This window comes from Photinus pyralis, unplaced genomic scaffold, assembly GCF_008802855.1.
Source record: "Photinus pyralis isolate 1611_PpyrPB1 unplaced genomic scaffold, Ppyr1.3 Ppyr1.4_LG1, whole genome shotgun sequence".
Classification (NCBI taxonomy): Eukaryota; Metazoa; Arthropoda; class Insecta; order Coleoptera; family Lampyridae; genus Photinus; species Photinus pyralis.
In genome coordinates, this window is record NW_022170249.1 from 49,930,409 (window position 1) to 49,953,580 (window position 23,172).

The 23,172-nt window shown below is 34.7% G+C and overlaps 1 protein-coding gene across 1 annotated transcript; it reads right to left on the reverse strand.

Moving 5' to 3' along the window:
- Nucleotides 1–1,068: 1,068 nt before the first annotated feature.
- LOC116160664 (neuroplastin) lies at nucleotides 1,069–14,722 on the reverse strand. The gene is made up of 7 exons (XM_031473928.1): nucleotides 14,466–14,722; nucleotides 4,707–4,836; nucleotides 4,455–4,642; nucleotides 4,298–4,408; nucleotides 4,063–4,251; nucleotides 3,876–4,011; nucleotides 1,069–2,363 (listed from the first exon to the last, which is right to left on the reverse strand). Exons 1-7 carry the CDS (start codon nucleotides 14,551–14,553, stop codon nucleotides 2,312–2,314), a joined length of 894 nt encoding a protein of 297 aa, XP_031329788.1. The 5' UTR covers nucleotides 14,554–14,722; the 3' UTR covers nucleotides 1,069–2,311.
- Nucleotides 14,723–23,172: the final 8,450 nt, after the last annotated feature.

The following is a 23,172-nucleotide window of genomic DNA, read 5'->3' on the forward strand; positions in this document are numbered from 1 at the left end:
CAAACCGTTTGAGATATAGACATAAAAATGAGAATGCTCCCATTTGAAATTATTTCATACAGGTTATACAGGGTGTTTGAGTGCGACCGCCATATTAATTTTTTTAAAATGGCAATATAGCTTTGTTTTTTCGGTTTTAATAGCCCTTATACCATAAGGGACATTTCATGGCTTAACGAGAATACAAACATGAAATCATTTTTAATTTCTGATCGAATGACACCAGTACCAAGTCTGTAAGTGGTGTAGTTCGGAATCCTGTGACTCAGACATATCAAAGGCGTAAAAGTGCACTATCAAAAGTACACTTTTTTATTTTTTGAATTTGAAAGTGCACTAAAAAAATTCGTTAAGCCGCTTGTGAGCAAGGGGCGAAGAGTGCACTTTCAAACTTGTTTTTTTCAATTTTAATAGCCCTTATGGACATTTCATGCCTTAAGGAGAATACAAACATGAAATAATTTTTAATTTGTGATGGTAGGCACCAAGTTTGTCATAGTATGACAAATATTTTTACGGTTATTAACCATACTGTTTATACCCATTTTCGTACTTATTTTTTCTGCATTGATTATCGACCGTGCAAAATCCTTTCATCTTACCACTCGGATTTGCCCCCAAGTGGTGTAGTTCTGGAGCTTTTGTGACTCAGACAGACATCAAGAGCAAAAAAGTGCCCTTTTTATTTGTGGTAGCCAATTCCTAAATTTTAAATCGCAATGGTTACTGAAAGGGGAAGCATTCAAAATTGCAATCACCTCAATAACTGCACACAGCAACGGTTCACCTTGCAACAGTGGAGTGGGATACCTACAAAGAACAGTAGAACAATGAAATGGAAGGGTTTTGTTGATTTTAACAGTTTCGTTATTTTTCAATACATGGGTATGTAATCTCCTCCCTAGCAGGGAGTTTGAACAATTTCACTAAGTATAAGGTGCTCCAAAACAATTAGTCACTCTATTTGAATTACAATTTATGCAAGTTATATAAGTTTCACATTTAAAACGGAAATTTGTTAGATTCAAAGCGAAAAATGTAAAGAAAATTCCATTTTTTAAACAAAAATGACTTTCTTTTGGTGGTTTTTATTAACTGTTTAAATTACATGTACCAATACAGTGTCAACTGTCAACAATAGACGATTTTTTGTGCAAGCACCAATAATCTTACAAACTACTTGAAGAAAATAAGTAACTATAGTAAAGATTTAAAAAGTAGGTGGAAATCAAAATTAATTGACAGGATCGTAACACCCTATGAGAAGGAAACTTATTTCGATAGATGATAACGATATTAACATTTTTTATGTATCATGAAGGAATGTGATTAATATTATTTTAGTGCGTTAATTTTTTTTCTTAATTTGATTCCCACTTTTATACTTTAGGTATTATCGACTTTAAAATAATGTATTCTGAAACCGAACAATAAAAACCATTAAAATTAGAATACAATATTTTAAAGATATGATTTTAAAGGCTAAATAGTATCATGATTATGAAATCGCAAGTGATGTACTACGGAATAGATATCACACATCTAGACAGGGTGGAAGATTGTTACGTGGATGAAGTTAGAAGTCAACGTAGGGAGGCAAAATTTTATCGTGGCATCCTATTTGTACAATTTAATTTTCTACAATTTGTCTTACAGTATGAGGAGAATTTACTTTACTAAATGCATCACATACAGCTTGATGTTACTGAGCAGTAATTTGAAAGCACACTAAGGCGCGATTTTAATTCACATTAAATTAGTAGAGCCTAAGTGCAAGATTAACTATAAGTGATGAGAATAAGATTCTTTGGATATTTAAACCACTTTACATTATAAATTAATCTTATCACAAAAAAAAGTTTTACAACAGTCCTAATGATTTTAAAAACATAATTTATTATAACAATACATTTATGAACAGGAGTGTATAATTTATTTTATGTACATGAATGACAGCCCAGCTGTCATTACAATCCTTTATAATATATTTAGTACTCTCTTGTTTTTATAAATATGCAATTTTTATTAGCGCAGTATATCTAAGTACAAAAATCGTGTTAACTTTGTTTAGTAAGTACATAACAAATTACCGACGTTTGATGTAATTACCAAGTATGTTATAAAGGAACTGTCGCAACAGCAAAGGCATGCCCGAGCAGGAAGGCAACAATAATTATAGCGTAACTGTACAGCGCCGGCCCCGGGCATCATTATGGTGAATTAGTCTTTTGCTACCAATGATGAAAGAACGTATTTTTTATTTATATACTAAATTTATGTTTCAGCTTCAATATAAACAACAACTTAATATTCACTGTCTGTGCCTTAAATTCGAATCCTTCCCATGATCTGGTGTATTTTTCCTAGTAACAAACAAAATCAATTATTAAGTACAGATATTCTAAATGGTACATTTTAGAAAGTAAGTAATACAACTTTGGGAAGTAATTTTTAGTTTTACACGAACACTACTAGGGTTGCAACTAGGGCGCTACCAATGATCTGCAAACCAGAATTTTCTATAAAATTTTAAATAAAATGTATTATTAGATAGGGAAGTAAAGTTTCACCAAAACCAGGTTTTTTTCGTATTCTGCTTTAAGGGTGCGTAAGAAATACAATATCTCTTATCAGGTTTTGCCTGGAAACTAATAATAATAATACTAAAGATGATTGCCCTATCGCGAATTGGAGGTCTGATTGGTTAGATATCTGGTCGTTCTTGAGAATTTTGTGATAAATTTTACAGTTGAAAAGTTAAGAGAATTGTTAATATTTCAAATTCCATGAAAAATATCCAACCTTTTTGAGTTCAGATGATAGTTTCATATAAACCCTTGATTTTTTAAAATTAAATACGACGCTGGACGGCCTGAAACCTTTTATAATGAAGTTTTACATTTAAACTTAAAATATAAAAAAAGGTTTACATTTAATATTTCTCGCGTTTTCTTAAACATTTCCAGACAAAATAATAGTCCAGAACATTTTTTGGTGGAACACTAGTTATGCAACTATTACATTATAAGAATTTGCTGTAAAATGTATATTTATAAACTATACCTAGTGAATACTTTAGTAGTTAGAACTATTGGTGATTTTTGGGGAATCTAAAAAAAGTTTACTTTTTTGACGTAGGTAATAACGGGCTGCGTGAAGTTGACCTCCCATTTTTCAAAATTCATGTTTATATGACTTGACTCTTTCCTAGTTTGATTACGAACTCTAGAACTTGGTGGGGGCCTCCAGAACTCTAATTACAATTGAAAATTGTATAAATGAGAGGTTAACTTCACATGCGTTTTGTTACACTGAAACGACATAGAGCTAATGGTGGTACTTTCTTTGATATCAACCCCATTTGAATTTGACGAATGGATATAATGTGCACAAACTCAAATCCACATATTTTTGGCTCCGACTGTAGTGTGACTTGCACACAGGATTTCAGTTAGTTTTGAATTTGTCAAAGTTTAAATAAAATTAGCAAGAAATTCCCCACTTTGGATAAAGATGTGCAATAGAGCGCTGTGGTCATTAAAAAAAACGAGTGTGCTTGCATTATTACTTTAGATTTATTTGTAGCAGACGAATCTAAAACTGTTTACACCAGGCTGCCAAGAAGTTACGGTAAGGTGAAAAATTAGAAACCCAATCTTTTGAAATTCTTTATATTATACTTCTTCTTTCAAACAAATTAAATTTGAATTAGGCAAGATTGATTTAAAAAATGAATTTTTTAAATATACTTGTTCCTTCATCACTAATTATCTCATAAAAATCACATTTTGAAAAAGTGTATTACTGCTGTACTCTTTCAATTTTTATTAAATTTTGTTAAATGTACCATTATCTAAAAGGCTCATAATACTTACTGTTCAGGACTTTGGTCTGTATCACTTTCTTCAAGCTCTGTTTTATTTCGTTTCTTTTCATATACAAGAATAATTGCGCAAAGAACCAAAACTTCAGCACAAATGCCTAAAAAGGGCCACAATGCCGCATACTTGTCTAAACAAAAGAAATAATTTTGTATTAATTTTTCAATGCATGAAATCTCACCTTTCACTCTAACAACGGCAACAGAAGGCTCGCTGCGTTCGTTGGTACTTTTCGAATGTCCAATACACTTCAGTTCCGCTTGGTCCTCTTTTGTAACATCCTTAAGAATGAAAACAGAATCTGGCACATTCTTCTCAGTATCGGTTTCTAATGATACTCTTCCTTCAGATTTATTGTATTCTTTACCATCTAAATACAAAAATAAAAATCTGAAGCAACATTCTTTAACACTCACTGTATTCCCAAGTAATGATTGGAACCGGATTTCCGAGAACTAGGCACACTACTCTTAGTTTTTCACCTTCTATCACACTGATATCTTTTTGTATTTTCACATAGATTTTACCTGCATATGGAAACGTTAAAATGAATCGTTTAGCTAACATACTTACTTTCAACAACTATAAATGCTCGATTTACTTCAATATTATTGACAAGTGCTACACACGAATAATTTCCTGCGTCGTTTTCGTCGGCAGAATTAAGTTGAAGTTTATACATGACATTATCTTCACTATGAGACAATGATACCCTTTTGTTGACTGTTTCAATTTCTGTGACTAGTTTACCATCTTTTTCCCTAAACGAATAAAAGATTCAGTATAATTACCTACTTCTTCTTAATCTGTTTAGTGCAAACCTACCATTTCACAGAAAGCTTTGAATTGTCGTCTAGGTCTTCTGTCGTCACATTACACGATAACTGTAATGCCTCCTTGATTTCGTATTTGGTTGTGCTTGTAGTAGGATCATCGTATTTTGGATATATATTAACTGTAACAAAGAAATAAAATTTAGCTGTGCTCAGATTTTGTGGAAGGTTTATTGCGAAATCCACCAAAATGGCGCATTTATATGTGGGGGAGTCAGAAATTGGTACCGACAAAGGGAATATGGTAGCCCCCCACAAGATCTTACTGATTATAGAAAATTCAAACGCAAATTGCGGGTGAACGGGACGTCGGAACTGAGTACCCAGAAAGGGAATATAGTAGCCTCGACAAGATCTTACTGGTGGTGAAGTCAAAACTGGCTAATACAATTACTTATGAGAGCTGGCGTAGCATCGATGGTGGTATAGATTATATGTTTGATGGTGGCGACGTTACTTTTCGGAGTGTAAGACGATATGGTGAACTTTCTGATGAAGACACCGCTGGCCGGGAGCAAATACTCCGGGGACAAGTTTCCTTGAAGCCAAATCTTCCGTGCGCGAATTTTTCGAAGGCGAATATGCCGGGATGAATTTATCGCGCACGATTTGGGACCCTTTTTGGACCTTAAATAACCTTTTTAGTTTTGTTCCGATCTGGAACTATGCCTTCTAATCTGCTCCAAATATTGTAATCAACGCGGTGAAAATCATGGTTATTTAAAAGCGAGTCTTTAGAAAAATGTTTTCTCAAAGAAAGCTCTTATAAACTAGGTTTTGGTGAGCTAATTTGCGATAATGCCAGCGTTTTACGATAGTAGATTTAAAGATTTTACCAATTTAAGGGTTTAAATGACTTCATTAAGAATTAAACAAAGATTCAAATGTATGAATAGAGGTTTAATTAAATTACCTATCCTTATGTAGGTATGTACGTAAATGTCCATTGTTTTAGAAATACTTATTGGGGTCAAGGATATTAAAGACGTCCCCTTTGCTTGGTTTTTAAGTATATACATGTCCAAAACCAGGTATAAATCAAAATACTCGTCAAAATATATAATCAAACAAGTTGTAAATCAGCATATGCATGATGAAAGCGAATTTTTGGTAATACAGATCAATATTTTATTAGCAAAGTTTAAAATTATCGATCTCACGAGTAATCTAACTCAAAATAGACTAGAGCCTGCACACCTACACTATAACAGAAAGCTTTTAGTAAAAATTTAAAGTCTCTAGCAATTGTAATTGCTGAGAACTTAGACGAACAGCCAGCCAGCCATAACGAATATAATAGCATTTTTTTTCAAAAATGCGCTAAAAATTTCCAAAGCTGGTCCTTACAAAATTTAATCCGTCCACCTATTTCTAAAATTGTCACACAATACGTATTATGTACTTATGACTAGAACTTCTTAGATCATACCGCATACGTGATTTTCTTAATTATCATCATTAAATAGTGTTTATACAATTACCACCTAACTATTAAAAGTAATGACGTTTGTTGAAAGAAATAATGCGCTTGATCTATTTGTGGAAAGATTTTCATCAACAATTTAATATTTGTAAGTTTGCAAGGTATAACAAAGAAGATTAAAGCATGTTCTAAAGCTAAACTTATTAACTGAAAAAATGTGTTCCCAAAATCTCTGCACTGAGAGCTCTTTACCGCCATAAGGAAGACGAAAAAAGGCCTTTAGAAACACATATACCTATTGACGTTCTACACAGTATGGTGTACATACTGCCAATAAGGCGAAAGGATTAATTTTTACGGATGTGAACCTTCACAATTGCGTGTGATATGCTTACGGGAACTACATGTATTTTATATCACATCCTTTTTCATTGTTCTGAAGCACAAGCGATTTCCTTGGCGAGATTAGGTCTCCATAATAAATGTTTATTTAAGTATAAGATAGAATTTATCTAAAACACCGTTTGTCCGATGCCTCGTTAAAGTTGTGTAGCTAATAAATTTTCCATGCAACATTTTGGAGATTAAAGATTACCACTTACCTAATAAAGAAGATTTACAAGAGTTCTTGCTATGGTATACAAGTATAATTATTGCGCAAGGTATTTTGTCGATAATTTGTCTAGAGTTAATGTAAAGAGAAACTTTGGTCTCAACCTTGTGTAATAACAGTCGCATAGCATGTGCTAGAAACATTAAACTTCAAGTTTGTGGCTTAGATGCATCTAGACTCTACCAGTAGCAGCGAGCAAGCGTTTTTTTATCCTGGTTCAACCAGTGAACGAAAAACGTTAGGATAAGTATGGGTGAAAACAAATTGTTTTATAATAAAAAAAAATTACCTGTTTTTTAACTCCAACCTTTTTACAAATCACTTTTGAAGCAAAAGGACCTAAATTTTTAAGTATTTTCAATCATAGTAATCGGTTTTTTTTGCCAATGTATAAATCACTCCTTATTAGGGGCTAGGATGATAGTTGAAAATTCATGTTTGCTCCAAAACTAAACTTATCTGTCATTTGGTGAACGCGAGGGTGAACGTAACTCGGAATTCGTGAAAGATACTTATTTCTTCCAATTTCTTCCTATTCGCTAATGGGTTGCCTACTTCGTCTGAAAAATAGTTCTATTTTGAAATGCTTTTGCCTAATCCTTCCTTTTAATCATTTTATGAGAAAACTATTTTTGCATATTCCTCAATTTCGGCGCTGGTCAGAAATGATTTCAAAAATCCATAAACACAAAACGTAAAGAGGTGGAATTACCGCCGTCATCTTTGTCCTTGGGTATACCCATTCCGATTTTGTCTCTGATTTTATCAAAAATACCCCAAAATTCCAATTTCAAGATACACACGTGTCTATCATGGGCGAGATCATGGGAAACTCCAAAACCATAGAAGATACGACGATGGTCAAAAAGGTTAAGATATACCGGGTGTTGAATTTAAAAAAAGATTTTTTTCTGAGTTACTTGGCAACTCAAAAGATATCATTTGTAGATCCAGGGTACATAATTGTTGGAAAATATTGATTTTATGATTACCACGATGGTTACTTTCGCTCCGCCCTATTGCTGAAGGCATTACATCCTAAACGATATCCTTCCCACGAACCCAAAATTGACGTGTTTTTTTCCAAATAAACAAAGATGTTTGTTTCCTTTGTAGGCTTTACTCGTCAGCATTTTTCTTTCCTTCACATTATATTCCTATACTTTCATTTTGTGAAAGAGTAGGATCTCTATAAATATGTTAATATGTTTTGTTAAAATCCTCGTTGGGGGAAATATACAGGGTGAAAGTTTTGTCTAGAATGCTGAATATAAGTATCTTCACACCGTTTAAACGTTTATTTTTAAGAAGCTTTTATGGTAGCCTAAATGTCTTGCGAACCGAGCGAACTTTGATTTATTTATTTGTAAAAAAGTAACTCGGAATGGAACGAGGAATGGAATGAAACTGCCACCTCATATAAGTAGGTAATAGTTTTGCCTCGAGTTTAGCTAACGTTGTACAAAAAATTGTTAGATTAGTGACTTGATTTTTTTTAACGAAGCTAGGTAATTCATTATTAAAAATTTAATAATAAATGTAGTTCCCGAGGTAGTTCCATTCCAAGTCAGTTGCGGGCGACCACTTACATGTCTCTCCGAGCAATTAAAAGATGCATTTTTAATAAGTTTTGTTTACATAGAATCAAATTTCACACAAATAGGTTTGGCAAATTAATATAATGCCTCAAACGTACGAAAGTAGTTTTTTGGCTTATCAAATTTACTGTATATTTATGGAATTTACCACAACACAGCTAAACACTGTAATTATATTTAAATGAGTTCGTGATTATCATTAAATTTAATACACAAGCAAGTGGTATCCATATTTGCCGGAAAAAGCAAAAAAGAAAAATTCCCATGGCAGTCAATTAAAATTTCATGACAATTTATTCCTTTCTCCGTATTTTGTAATAATTTTAGATCTTTCAATAAAAAATACTACGGGTAGGTGGCATGTTATCGACGATCTTGTGGAGGCTGACAATGGGTAAATATGTCACTTAAATAACAATTTGGACCTACAGAGCCGGTCATTTTAATTGCGCGTTTAATTAGTGAAGTACACCTACTAACTGTCATATCTTATCCTACAAGAGACAAGAGACAATGGAGATGAACTTTGAAACACACTTGAACAGCTTTTTTTTATAGGAACACTCGGAAAAATACATTGGAACCTTAACTCAATGCAATAATTGCTGGAATAATTTCCAGCAGCGTAATTAATGTGATTAACGTAATTCCGAGTAAAGTGGTTGATGAAGTAAACAACCTATAATTAGCGCAATAAGTATATCACTTCCGGAATTGAAATTTGGGCAAGCGATATGTCAATATTTTGTCCGCGGCATTCTCTGTGGATTGTTCAAGGGCAAGTGCATCGATTACATGCTTAATGAACAAATCATGAAAAGGTGTTCCAGAATAGTCAAAAATAAATCTGATGTAACCGAAAATTCAGCAGTAATGTCAGAATCGGCAAGGGAAATATGGTGGCGACAAAATAAAAATGACCAGTGGATATATTGATTTCAAATTCCGTTTATTTTGCCTGGGTTGCCATTCGTACGCCAAAATATCGAAGTTTACTAGTCGGCATTATAATTACAGCAATTTGAATAAGCACGAGATACAAAAGACCAAACTTATTTCGCTACCTCCATTTACTTTGAGGAAAACCCCAGCCAGCCGTAAAGGGCTACGGAATGAATTAAAAGCTTTGCTTCCTCATAATTCTATTTCACTTTGAAACAGCTTTTGGATGGCTTAATGCTACGTTTTATACGTGGTTTTATATAATTGAGGATTACTTAATTAAAACGGCTGTCACATTATCATATATTAGTAGATAGTTTAGTAGTACCTATTCCTACGACGCACGCTGCGGGGAACATAACGGGCATTAATTACAAAATTAACTTTAATCGCTATAATTATAATAATGCGAAATCACCATGGATTTTGATTTAATATGAATCGCATATTCCTAACCTTTGCAAGAATGAGAGACTAAGACTAAAGTGACAAGGAATAAAAGAGAATAGTAGCAACAGGCGCACGAAAAGAGAAAGGTGACGAATGTAACTTTATCATCAATCATGGGTTTATTTTTTTGACAGAAAAGTCGTAAAGAACAAGAAAACTACGAATGATTTCGGTGCATTTCGTAATTCAATTGGTTGACGTTGATGTATTTTCCCCTCGATTTTCGCTAAGAAAACAAAGTCAGGCGCACAGACCTTTATATATTTTTTTTATTTGCCCATTACTATGCGATATACCTAAATATTTACAGTAATAGTCAGGTTTAGAGTGCTTTTAGCCAGATCAATGTTCGTTTTCAAAACGTTTCACGAAAACCCTTTTCCAACAATAAAGGCGAGAACAGAGGATATTGCGATCAAGTAGTTCTACAGTTTTCAAGATATTTATATTACAAAAAAAAGAGGGATTGAGGGATATAATTTCATCAAACACGCAGTTATGGGACAGTGTCGATAGATCCGTTAGCTAAAAGCTCACAAAGATTGTGTCTTTTATGTGCAGTTATATGGCGTTCATAATTTATCAATAAACATTAATGTAACGTAAAATATTCAATTATACTCGCAATTATATTAAGATTAGTGGCTTGATTAGTGGTCAATGAGCACGAATTTTGTGCCAGTATTATTTTACGCAACTATTATAGAAAAACCAGAACTGCCGGTGCCTGGATGTGTGAGATACTCCCTACATTATGTCAAAACTCATCTGAGTAATTCATCTCGTGCAATCTACATGGATAAAAGAAGTACAGGTCACTAAATGGCTCCAATGATATTGAAAACAACAATATCTTGGTACCATATTAAGTATTGGCTCGAGTATAGGTATTTAAAAAAATGACTAAACCTCGGAGTAAACCTTAGTGTTCCATTTTTGTCAATTTCGTGTCAACGCAAACCTAGTTCAATTCCTCAAATATCCTAAATGAAATAAAGGAGGAGAAAATCCCGTCAAAAAAATTGAATGCATTCAATTTCCTCTGGAAATAGGTATATAACAAGTATTTTTGCTGTAGCTTTGCCGATTTGTAATTAGAAATTCCCTTGGAAATTCCCTTTTGTAAACTGTATTGTTCAAATCTCATTATAATGGTTTACCTGAGAATTGCTGGGGGCGTTCAGAAATGTCAAACATATGATACCTATACATACCTATAAGTTAGAAAAGAACAAGAAGAACCTCGAGAAGAACGATGTAATTTTCGTATAATCCGAGGTATAATCGGAGGTATAATCCGGTATAATCTTTCTGATTTTGAAAAAATTCATGGATAAATGAGACAGTAGGCGAGAAAAAATTCCCGACTCGAATAAATTATAGGGATGGGTTCCATTTAGGGGTGTTCGATATATGAAAACTTATTGTGATTGATTACCAAACCTTAAATAACTCGAACTAAATTCATATACACATGATTTGAGAAACAATTTTCAAACTTTGTCGATCTTCTTCTTAAGAATGGAAAGTAGGGACGGACAAGTCTTTGGTCGTCATGGAAAGCACTTCGGGCTCGACTTTGGGCGACCTACAAACCTTTGGAAATGACTTCGAAGTGCAGATGAAATGGTTCTGAGAAGCTCTTGAAAAGCGTTAAAGGGCTCTAAAAATTCATCAGACATCCTTTATATTTTGCGTAAGATACACATTATCTCGCAAATTATCCTTAGTTTAAATGAATCATCCGTTATAATGACGTATAGAAAAAAGTCGCCAAACAGTATCAGAGTATAGGTACTACTGCCAAAAGTGACTTCGAGTGGCTTCATTATCAAATGAAAGTATTACACTTTAATTACACTTTACTACTTCGATTACACAATTATACTCGATATAACTATACGCGAGGACTATCTTATCTATTAAAGCACATCAAAATCAAATAATTCAAATAACGCGAAGGTCACTTTAAATTTTATCAGTGTGCCATATGGACATATGTACATATGGATACTGAATTAGGATTTATGACATGCATATGTTTTTTGAAACAATAATCTCTCGTGAAGCATATTTTTCAAAATTGACAAATTTTTGTTGTTGGGTTGAAAACTGGGGAGAGGACACTGCACTGACAGGTCCCTGTGGGACTGGAGATGATAACTCGAGAACAGAAATGTGCACATACAATAACAGTAATAAAAAATAGTATAATTATGCAACACTTGAACAGAATTCGTGCTCAATGGATATTTGATTCAGGAGACCAAAGACTTGCAAAGCCTCCCTAGCGCCTTTCCAAAGCTTTTCAGTATATTTCCAAAACTTTCAAGATAGCAAGCACCCTGGGGAGTATGTTAGACGAGATGTTAGACTTACCTAGGAAAGCCTAGTGGTTTACAGAACATTGGTAGGAACCTTTTAAGTGCTTTACACAGCTCTCTAAGGTTTTTGACAGCTTTGTACAGGACGTAGTAAACCCTCGAGTAAACCTCGTAGTAAACGTATAGCAATGGCCTTAAGGCCCGGAAAAGATCTTGAAGAGATTAAACGGTTTCGAAACTTTCGAAAGTTGTTAAATGCAAAAGTACTTTACTGCTCTGGTGTAGAAATTGGGAGATTTTTTTAAAATTGGGGGTTCTAACTGGATTATAAAGCTGGAACTCCCACAAAAGGAAATAAATTACCTACAAACAAGAATTGTAGCTCGGATTGTAGAATTTTTCTCTAACTTGTAGTTAATAACTTCTATAGGTATGTTTTGAATTAATTCCTGTGATAAATTGTGTATTAATCTCGGTATTAATTGAATTAAATTTAAACCTTAAATAAATTTATTACTGCTATGGTTGAAATGGTGTCACTCTATATTAATTCCTTATTAAATTGCATGTTTGAAATTAATTGCCCTATTTATAGACGTCTTAATTAAATGGAAACTGTGGGGCTATCAGCTACCCATAAGGCTAACTAACAATCTCCTCCATTGAAAATAAATTTGTGATTCACCTGAAATGCCGAGGGAAATGCTTACTACGAGGCTTACTAGAATACTTGTGCTTTCTTCTTGCACCCTTACGGCATAGTGAGCATCTCTATGAGTGTAGTTTCCGAGGTAGTTTCTCAGAAAATGAGAGTTACCGGATGCCGCAACCAACAACCACATTGTGAATATCGATTTTTATTAACAAATTAAACAGTTTCCTTGCTTCAAATATACCTAGTGTTTACGAATGATACAAAACCGAGTACAAAATAGATTTATAATGCTCTTTAAGCGCTTTCTAGGGATATAAAATTTGTTTTAATAGAAGGGAAAGAAAGCAGGAAGAAATCTGAGAATAGAACATCCTCGGAAATGTTTCATCGCATGAAAGAAGAGTACAAAGATAGACAAAGCGCATTTTTTTCCAATTTTTCTGAAGGAAAAAGATGGAGGATTTTAAAAGAGTATATACCCTTACAGTCAGGAGGGATTTTTTGCGTTTTTCCTCATTCTTTTTTGGGTACCGGTTGTGCAGTTGCGCCACACTTGGGTTCATAAGGCTGCTAAGTTCACGGCTGGTTCCTGGTGACCTGAATTCTTATTGAAAATTCTTAGTGAAATTTTATACCCGATGACTTCAAATGACGCAATAGAAACAACCTCGGAAACAACTAGAGAAAAATCGGTGGTTTAGATGTCGCTTAACTTTTTCTGTCGTGAATCAAGCACGCGTTAAATGCTATCGCCTGATAATTTTATCTCAGATTTATCGGGATGTGGTGAGGATCAATTGAACCTAGGAAAACAAATGAAAATCCCAGTGAAATGCCTCCCTAGATGATGATATTAACAACCACATCTCGTTCCCCAGTAATTAAGGGTGGTGTAAGAATGACATTTTAGGATTTCTCTCAACACAACCCCTGTAACACACGGGTGCGCGCTGTGTCTTTCACAAACACGTATGGGACCATCTTGATCGTTCAGTTCAGCATCTCAAACTGGGCATCATTTCTAATGAACGGCGAGTTTAGAGTAGATTTGTAGCATCTGTGACCATTTAATTAGATACTTTCCTTAGTAAAAATATCCCCCTCCTTCCCTTACAGTGGGTCGTTTCGGATGCATACTATGAGAAGCCATTGATCAGTGGCGGAACAAGCATTTACTATTAAGGGGTGTTTTTTTTGAGTATACAAAATCAGAAAAAAATGCACGACAAAAATATGATTTATCTCGTGATTTATTTAATTCTCATTTTTACGCTATTACCACATCCCATGGTGAGGGTGCTGCCTCTTGAAATCCGCCGCTGGCATAGATCTCTAGAACTGTCCAGTTTCATTTTTTTATTTTCGTTTAGATTAATAAGTCTTAATGGCAGCAAAACAAAATGAGTCATAAACAAAGACGATCTTTACCTGGAATATTTACTTACGCACGTCATTCCTATGAAAATAAAAGCATGGGTTAACGTCGACTTCAGACTTGACGGTATTAAAATAGTAACGAATAAGAGCTGATTTATGCGTTCATAAATATTTTACGTGCCGATACCTTTATAAGAATAAAGTAAATAGAAGCAGGTGGAAAATAGTTCATTTTTTATTGATTCAAACCCGGTTAACTCGTCAAAGGAGACAAAAAAAGTAAATACACCTGTGTGTCCCTGAAATTTTCCGTAGAACCAACACCCGACGACTTAACCCCTTTAGTAGGTGCTTATCATGGATACTTACCAGTCGACGATACGATGTTAGCAAAAATAAGCAAATTTAAGAAAATACAAGACACTAAATATTTCATTTCTAAATAGTTGCAGTACATTATTATGCACTAACATAAAGTAAATTTACTCGACACTAAACACGTACTGTACACCACCCTCACTGCACTCACACTGTCCTCTTTCATATATCCATTTAATACACTCACAAAGATAATATAAAATGGCGACAATCAGCCAAAGAAAATCACGAGATGGTCGTTTACGTAACTTTGGATTCGTGACGTCATACGACATGCGCCATATTATTTAGGACACCGAGAAGAGAAGACCCCATTTTATACGTTCCGATTGAAAAAGCTGCATACCGACTATAATTGTAGAGATGGAAATACAAAAGCCCTTCAATAACCGATCGTTTATTCTTTACGTTATTGAACAAATCCCAAAATTGTTTTCTAAAATAAGACATTAAACGTAAATTTAAATTAAATTTACTAAATTTAGAGTCAGTCGCGACATCTGATAACTAATTACAGTAGTAACAATTGTAGTAATTCTAATTTGTTTCTGTACCGTTAGTTTAATTTGGAATAAGTAGATATCGTATGACCAAAGTAGTTATCTATTTGCCACTATGCGCCATCTACGATTATTTCGCCGAACACACGTGGCAATTGTACTACAATGTGCTACCATCTACAAAGTTGCTTACCTCAGTTATGGACTTTATCTCATGTTACAGAGGCACGTTACTGTGGCACTCGCAAAGATGTCATTAGCAGTTTTACGGCACAACTTTTCTTATATAAGAGCTTTGAATATAAAATATATTTTATATTCAAAGATAAGAGTGTATATTGGTATGTTGCGTTTTGTCCGTCTGTCCATATAGCTGCCTGAAATTCGCACGGTATTGGAAATAGTCTGTGCCATTCGTTAATCGTTAGTCAATTTCAACAAAAAAAGTTAGTCGTTAGTGTTTGACTCTGCACGAAAAAGTGCACGTCCGCCCCTGTTTTAAGATACAGAGTTCAATCGCTAAAAGAGCATGTATCAAAATATCGGCAGATCAGCAGAGCTTTTAAGATTATTTCAAACTAAATAGTACCTATTTTAAATAAAGCTATTTTATATTTTTTCTATTTCGGTGTCACAATGATGATTTTGTACAACTGTTTTCGGCCTAAAACAGTTGTACAAAGACAGTGATTATAGTCGTTTTCTTTGGTAACTCATCTCTTAAGTTGGCAGTTACTACAAGTAGGTACTTCGTTGGGTACTTCCATGTTTGAACTTCAAAATGTCAGTCTTACTATGCTGCCAACCTAAAACTTAACAGCATAAAAAGTGTTCCCAACATAAAACATGTTAGTTCTAATGTTCCCTATAGTTTCTGATAATGATTTTTTTAATTAAATTAAAGCACCGAAATAGAAAAAATAGTATGAAAAACGCGTGTTACAATGCTTTATTGTAATACTCCTATGTTGCGGACACTCGTGGCTACGCTTCGCGTCGCCACTCGTGCCACAAGATAGTCGTATTACAATAGGTCGCATTGTAACACTTGTCTTTCAATATACTATTGTATTTGGTATTTTAAATAGAAATACCAAACCTATTTAGTATCTTGCATTTAAAATAAATTAACATTTCTTATTTTGTATTTTCTATTTTAAATAGATTTTGAAAAGTATTTTACCCAGCTCTGAGCATATGACATACCAAAACGTTAATTCCAATTACAATTTTTAAAAATTGAGTAGCATAATATTCAGGTGCTGAAATGCTAAACGTTTATAGATAAACCTGCCAAACGGCGATTTAAAAGTTGAGTGTCCCTAACCAATTTAATTTGGTAAAATCCACTATGTTGTATCCAATGAATATTTTAGACCCACCTGGATTGTTTTCCCAACGTAGTATTTGGTTTTGGCTTGCTTGTGTTTTTGCTTGACGTGCCATTTAAACACCATCTTGCAAAGTTAACCATTTTTGAAGCTGCATTCTTTTTTCACATCTAGGATACCCTGATACCCACCACTACAATATTGTGCTCTCGGATAGGTTCATCTTTGAGATCTCGATCTTGTCACTTGATACTGTATTAGATTAATAGTAAAATGCAGAGTATACTTAATGCCGTTTAATTAAGTTAAGCTCAGTGCCAATGCCAACAATAAAATGAAGCATATTTACAAACACACCTTTACATTTAAACATACGTCGGAATGTGGCAACCAGGGCCGTAGCTAGAACGAAAAGTGTAAGGGTGCAAACGAAATGTTGGAGGGTGCATTTATTGTTTACAAAAATGTCTCGAGACCTGTTTGTCAAAAAAGCAAAAAATATATTAAAAAAACTAATTTTATCCAATCCATAACTTCAGATTTCAGATATGTGTGAATCTGAGTTATAATTTAAATTTGTTACTTTTGAATCAAATTGCATAATTCTAATAACCATTATTGCACTCATACTACAAAATGTAGTATGTAGATTATAATTATCAAGAATAATCATTTTTATTCATTTTTATTGTAATAATTATGAACAACAATATAGTAATTGTATATTTGTGATAATTAATTTACAATGTACAAAAATAGCACTATTGTACATTTTTATTTTACGATTCTGATCGAGATCGGTCAGAGGGTGCCAGGCATCCTCTGGCACCCCCCTGGCCACGGCCCTGGTGGCAACCCAGATGTTACATAACTCAAGCGGTACTTTTAAGGGATCAAAGTCAGTCCACGAAATGGGCAACACCCCATTAACTAACAACTATACTTGCTTTTCTAAGAATTAATACAAAAGGTAGGATTTTGTATTATATCCAATATACTGTCATAAGATTGTCCTCGGACTTCAATGGTACTCTAGACTATAGTAGAGTCGTATTTCAATCCTTTGAAGATTAAATTTCTTTGAGGAATACAATAATTATCAACAAAGTTTGGCCCTGTATTGGAGGCAGTATCGTCAAATTTTAACGTAGTAAAATTTCTTGTTTCTTCGCCTATTACCTAAAAGAACATGCCTATCCCCGTACCAATTAGAATTTTCAATTCCACTTGCTACAACAAAGTTTCTAAACCGCGATGATAGCCTTCTAATTCGAGTAGACCTTCAAAGTCAAACCTCTTGTTCCGTCGAAGATCCATTAGAAGTTTGTATTTCTTGTGAGGCATCGGTCCCTGAAGTTTCAGGACTATAAACGTCATCTTCACCCTCGTCAACGTTGTTTGGGAAGGGCGCTAAATGACGATTTGTCACGGTATTCAAAAAGTTACAAAACTGAGGACGAGGCTTCACCATTCACCAGCAGTGAATAACTCGTTGTCTGTTCTTAGTTTAAAGCTCACGAGATCATACAATTAATTTTTCCTCGATAGTGTATGTACAAACGTCCCATAACGATGTGATAAAAATTGTATCCCCAATTGCGAGAGATTATATCAGTAGACTAGGTACTACTAAAGATATTTGGACTTAAACAGTTTGCAAAGGTGCACATGTCAAATCTGTAGAGAAAGCTATTTATGGCAATTAAATTAAAATGCAAACAGTGAATAAATGTGTTCGTAACCTACGCTACGTTTATTGCTTTGTCAGATAATCTTATGGTATTTACTTTGTGGCTATGAAATACATCCTAAATTATATACACGCGGTTTTATTGTGATGTATGTATTATACCTACACTAACATCCACCTTAGTTCGTGCAAAGTAAATTTCCACCACAATGTGTTTGCCTCTCATTTGTTCAAAGATAAGATTACTACACTCCCCTTTTGTTTATCTTTTCAAAGGCTCCAATTTTCTCTTGGAAAATCTCATCTAAAACTTTTTCTGATAAAGTACAAGTTTGTTTCATTTTAACTTAATGTATACGTAAGCCTAATAATTCTAAAAATTACTGGCAACCCGGCATTAAAAAAAAATTAAAATTCGTCCTCAAATGATGTATACAGTGATAACATTTTAATTAACACATTTTTTGTCTATTCGGATGTAATGGCGTTTTGCAAGGAGGGTTTCCATTTATCCCACAAATTTATTATGCTTAACGGAACGGTAGAGATTTTCCGGGTACGGACATTGCACATGTAATAGTTAGGTGCCCGTTTTTTTTTGTGAGAAAACACGCAACATAAACATTAATGCCCCTTTACGTATGGCTATAAATGGATGGAGTAGCTGAAGTTAATTATCGTGGGCGTGTTTATTCGCTTATTTTAAAATATTGCGTTACCTAAACTAACACGCGTGCCACTAACATCTTTGGTAATCGTATTCTTGCTAGGTTTGTATTATATTTAATTTAAATTGCCCTGTAAAAATACGAGTACAAAAAAATGCCACTTTAGTAGATACGCGGTAGAACATGGGTAGAACGTACCTAAATACTAATAAAATAAATAGTAGGTATGAATATGCACTAGTGAGTTACCATGACTGTTAAAGTTTGGCCGCCCATCGAATATTGTTTATTGGGGTCCTCTAATCAAATTTGGAAGGGAGGCCGGTGTATCCACCGGTAACTTCCGGTTTGATGACGTCATAAAGTGCGCAATTTCGCTAATTCGGAAAAATGCTTCTATCTCAGTAACCACTTGTCTGATTTTCATGATCTTGGGCTCATGGGAAAGATATTAAAATAAGACAGAACTTTTATGAGAAGTGCAAATCCCGTTCCGCGAACGGTTTTCGCGAAATTTGCTAAAATTTGAAAAATTTACGAATTATTTTTTTTCACAGGTAAAACGTTATTAATATTTGTAACTTACGCAAAACATGATTATTACCTGCTTCTTTCTCTTTTAAACCAATTCCCATTCACGTTCGGGATTTAAAAAGATTACCAACATCCCTTCTTTCTCAATTTATTGCTGGAAAGTTTGTCGTAAACAGATCAAGAAGCCAATTTTCAAGCATTGCTATCGATCAGAGTCACGAACAACTAAACAAGATAATTAAGGGAAGTGGAGGTCTAATTGGTTTGACCCAAGATCCAATATCAATGATGAACTGGTCATGGTACAGTCACGCTGTGAGTAAAAGAGTCGCAGACTTCAAAATAGCCTCAAACGCGCAAGAAGATGTTGACTACGACCTCTTTCACTACGATGAAGGTCTGAAGAATCAAAATGACTTTCTTACTGATGTAAAGTCTATGACTGATGCTATGCTACTGAGCATGGAAATCCATTCGCCGAGCTTGGAAGCAAACTCAGCAATCTCGAAGGTGCAATAAGGGAAGATAGGCAATCCGTAGCAAAAAGTGGGATGAGTCGCAATACAGAACTTATGCAAAGGAGGTCATCATCGATAGGAGTAAAGCAAATGATGTTCCTATAAAAAAATAACTTGGAACACCAAGCGCCACAGCGGAAGAGAACACAGTCACAAAAAATTGGAATGTGCGTCTGTTCTAGGCAAGATGTACGTAGCCACACAGTCAAAGAAAGGATGCAGCGATGAGTTTTTCGCACATGAAGTGCAAGAATTTACCCCTTCCCTAGTTCTTCTGAAAAAATGTACCGCTAAAGAAGTCAGATATTCTAGGTTGCCCACATAAAGAGGTTATTGCTATACAGCCCCCGATGATGTGACAGATCTTCCTTCTGTGTATGATGCAGTTATTGTAGATGGAGGTGCTCTCATTCACTCTGCTTCCTCGGGGTGCTTCAAGTTTTGAGGAATACCGTTACAGATGCTTTTTTAAATACATTGACAACGAACTGAGGAAAGCAAGCGGACTACACATAGTGTGGGACTCATACTAGGAATATTCTATTAAAGGAGAAACAAGAAACGACCATGGCAGCGGTGTTCGACTGAAGATTGGCCCAAATGTTCGAATTCCGAAGTGTTGGTCTACATGTCTATGCCTTCAAAATTGAGTTGTTTAAGTATTTAAACGAAATAGCGATTTCAAGCTTTCAGCTTCCGAATTGTGGTCTATACATCACACATGGCGAATTTGTCGGTAGGTCGGACCTGGGAAAGAGATGCTGGATACGATTGACTACGAGGATGCTGATACGAAAATCGTCTTGCATCTGATACATGTATTGACCGAGGGAGAACAAAAAAATTCCTCGTACGAACGTGTGATGCCGATGTCGTAGTTATTTTGGTTCACATTTTTTACGCTTCGACGGTATATCTGAAAAATCTTCATTGATATTGATATTGACAGGCGATGATTCCACTTTTAGGAAGACCATTTACATTTACGGTACTTGAGGTAGAGTCTGCCGAATTTACGGCGTTGGAATCACTTTGTATAAAGATCTATGGACGTGGAGCGAATACAACTAATGAACTACGGAAATTAATGCCTATTTTACCATCGAAACCAGAAATGATTCCTCCGACCAAAAATGCACTACTTCTACACTGCAAACGAGCAATCTATTAGGCAAGCATTTGGGTATCGGTTTTCAAAGCAGTAATTAGCGCACCAGATCCAGATGCACTTGAACATGGCTGGCAAAAGAAAGATCGAAGGCTTCTTCCCATATGGACAACAAACCCCAAGCAATCAAATTTTTACTTTTTGGACTAGTCCGAAAAGTACTTACCTACTTTTTGGACAGTTACCATGGTTATACCGACGACTCCCGAAATCTCCCATTTTTTGTACCAAAAAGTGTGACAAAATAGCGTCTTATTCAGGTGGTTGGAGAAAAAAATATTACCTACACTATTGTGATACAATAGGGTAAGAGAATAAGGGACCTATGAGATACAATTTACTATTTGGAACTTATTGTTTCAATATTTCTAACCTACATTAATATTTCCTTATTACTGTATTTTCTTGCATATTATTTTATTAGCAGTCCATTTTTTAAACATTATACACGTAAAATATGGGTGGCTGATGTACTATAAAAACGGATTACACCTCGGTAAGTATAATGGAAGCAATTTTTATTGGCCGGGATTATTAGGTTTAAAAGAGAAAGAAACAAATTCCAAAAATGTTTCTTGTGATTTACAAGTATCCCCTGAAGTATCCAAATAAAAAAGAAATTTTTTTCAAATTTTGCGAAAAACCGTAGGTGAAACAGGTTATAAAAATGTTTATTCGTAAGTTATAAGTTTTAATAACGTTTTACCTGTGTCATAAAGAAAAAAAATAATTCGCGAATTTTTCAAATTTTGGCAAATTTCGCGAAAACCGTTCGCGAAACGCGATTTGCATTTCTCATAAAAGTTCTGTCTTATTTTATTATCTTTCCAATGAGCCCAAGATCATGAAAATCAGACAAGTGGTTACTGAGATAGAAGCATTTTTCCGAATTAGCGAAATTGCGCACTTTATGACGTCATCAAACCGGAAGTTACCGGTGGATACACCGGCCTCCCTTCCAAATTTGATTAGAGGACCCCAATAAACAATATTCGATGGGCGGCCAAACTTTAACAGTCATGGTAACTCACTAGTGCATATTCATACCTACTAAGACAGACAAAGGAACAGAGACGGACAGACCAGCATGCAGACGACAGATAGCAATGCAAAATTATAAACGATCTCTAGGATCGTTAATAAACGGCAAAAGTGTAAAATTATAGAACATGTAAAAAAAACGGTTTTTTGTTTTTTTACAATAACTTTTTTTGTAAGCGGTACAGAAAAAATTCCTTCCTTGGTACAAGACTCGACACCATAACGAACCAAATAGCGAAAAAAGTAGAACAATAGCTCTTAAGATAAAAAACTAGTAGCGTCGCAAAGTTAGACGGACGGACGGACGGACGGACGGACGGACAAAGTGGCCACAATAGCGCATTTTTTTTAATTTTTGTGGAAATGCGCTAAAAAGTGAAAGTTCAACAATACACTGCCGCCAGCAATTTGCACAATAAAAAGCTGAGCAAATAGAATCGATTAGAGCTTTCGAACACAAGTTATATCACCATATGATGTCTCCTTACGGTGTTATTTTGCTCTAGTTGGCGTTCCACGCTGGAAGGTGTAACTGGAGTCTAAGTAAGCTTTTGACAGTTTTACACAGCTCAGCTAAACACACTCTGAACTTGCTAAAGATTGTGATAAAACCGAGTTTGCGTGCCCCATTTCGATTTAAATATTCGAGGTTCGTATTTTCTAAAAGGAAATAAAGTAGCGATCCGAATGGATTTTTTTTAAAGACGCCCCTGGCCGCCACCAAAGATTACGCTTTGTTTCGTCTCCGTGGAACGCGTGTTTTTTTTGTCCGCCCTACATTCAAAGGACCATAATTTACAACAAATATCGCAAACAACGCTATACGAGGGGAGTTAATGATCCATATCGATTTGGCGACTCGAAACGCGCCGATATTAACTACTTTCTTTTAGGATTTGTTTAAAGGGAATTTTGAGCAAATGTATGTGTGCTTTGGTTAAAATCAGTTGTAATTTTGTATTTCGAATAGTTACTGTTCCTGTTCCGACAATTACTCAGGTGATGATTTTCTTTTGTCTTTCGTTTCTGGCGTCCATACAGTACATATATGATTGTATTGTATGATTATTTGCCAAATTAACGGCATTCTACACATGCATTAGGTAAATGCGAGTACGGCATGGGTATTGTCATTTACAGCTAATTAGTAATAAAATACAGATTGCCCTTTTACAATTATGCGATCATACTCTAAATTAAATGCAAAGAGATACGGCAAGATTCCATTGGTTTTTTTGCGTAAATATG

Excerpts from the sequence above, each read along its gene's own strand:
- LOC116160664 (XM_031473928.1), bottom strand. The coding sequence starts at position 14,553 with ATGTACTGCAACTATTTAGAAATGAAATATTTAGTGTCTTGTATTTTC. Across the intron at positions 4,643-4,706 it reads TCAAAGCTTTCTGTGAAATG|GGAAAAAGATGGTAAACTAG; the intron begins GTAGGTTTGCAC and ends TTATTCGTTTAG. Across the intron at positions 4,252-4,297 it reads AATCATTACTTGGGAATACA|ATGGTAAAGAATACAATAAA; the intron begins GTGAGTGTTAAA and ends TTTTGTATTTAG.